Source organism: Egretta garzetta, unplaced genomic scaffold (genome assembly GCF_000687185.1).
Source record: "Egretta garzetta isolate BGI_Z169 unplaced genomic scaffold, ASM68718v1 scaffold356, whole genome shotgun sequence".
In the NCBI taxonomy this organism is placed as follows: domain Eukaryota; kingdom Metazoa; phylum Chordata; class Aves; order Pelecaniformes; family Ardeidae; genus Egretta; species Egretta garzetta.
In genome coordinates this window covers 391389-392215 of record NW_009260019.1, presented here as the reverse complement: position 1 = coordinate 392215, position 827 = coordinate 391389, and the positions used below count along the sequence as shown (strand labels likewise).

General features: G+C 68.6%; 1 protein-coding gene across 1 annotated transcript in view; it reads left to right on the top strand.

The window, feature by feature from the left end:
• The window catches only part of SLC12A5 (solute carrier family 12 member 5), a 19838-nt gene that overhangs the window by 1457 nt on the left and 17554 nt on the right, over positions 1–827 (top strand). Inside the window, 2 exon segments of the mRNA XM_035896143.1 lie at positions 9–82; positions 297–472. Of these exon segments, the coding sequence (XP_035752036.1) occupies positions 9–82; positions 297–472 (250 nt within the window).

Genomic DNA, 827 nt, shown 5'->3' with positions numbered 1-827 from the left:
CACCCCCCCCACCCTGCCGCAGGGCAGCCGGGAGCACGAGGAGGCTGAGAACAATGACGGGGGCAAGAAGAAGCCGGTGCAGGTGAGGGGCGCAGGAGGGACACAGCCCCTTCCCCCGGCCCCTGCCTGTGCAGTGCCAGGCCACGGGCTGCTCCGGGGGCAGCTGGGTCCCTCGGTCCCTGCCGGGGGGGGCAGTTTCACTCGGGGTCCCTGGCTGTGTTGCAGGAGGAGCGGGACCCCTCGCTCCTCTGCCGGCCAGGCCCACGAGCCCTGATGGCTGCTTGCTCCCTTGGCAGGCCCCGCGGATGGGCACCTTCATGGGCGTGTACCTGCCCTGCCTCCAGAACATCTTTGGGGTCATCCTCTTCCTGCGCCTCACCTGGGTGGTGGGGATCGCCGGCATCATGGAGTCCTTCTGCATGGTCTTCCTCTGCTGCTCCTGCGTGAGTGATGGAGCCAGCGGGACCCTGCTGTCCTCACCTGGGGTCTGGGGGTCACCAGCTGGGCTGGCTGGGCTGCAGAGAGGTGCCCCTGCCCCACTTAAAGCAAGGAGAAGCCTCCAGCTTCCCAAAGGAATCAGCAGCAGAATGGTGCTCAAATCTCGACCCAGATCGTAGCTGCCACGCGGGGTGGATGGAGCGGGGGGGTGCCCTGCCCTGGCCCTGCGCACTGTCCTGCAGCGAGCCCTCCCGCCAGGACAGCAACCCCAGGGAGGAGGTTAGGGGGCTGAACATGGGCAGTGTCCTGGGCAGCCTGAGAGCCCCCACCCCTCAACGGCGCTGCCGGTCCCTCCAGGGGGCTCAGACCCCCGCTGCGCTGCCAGCCAC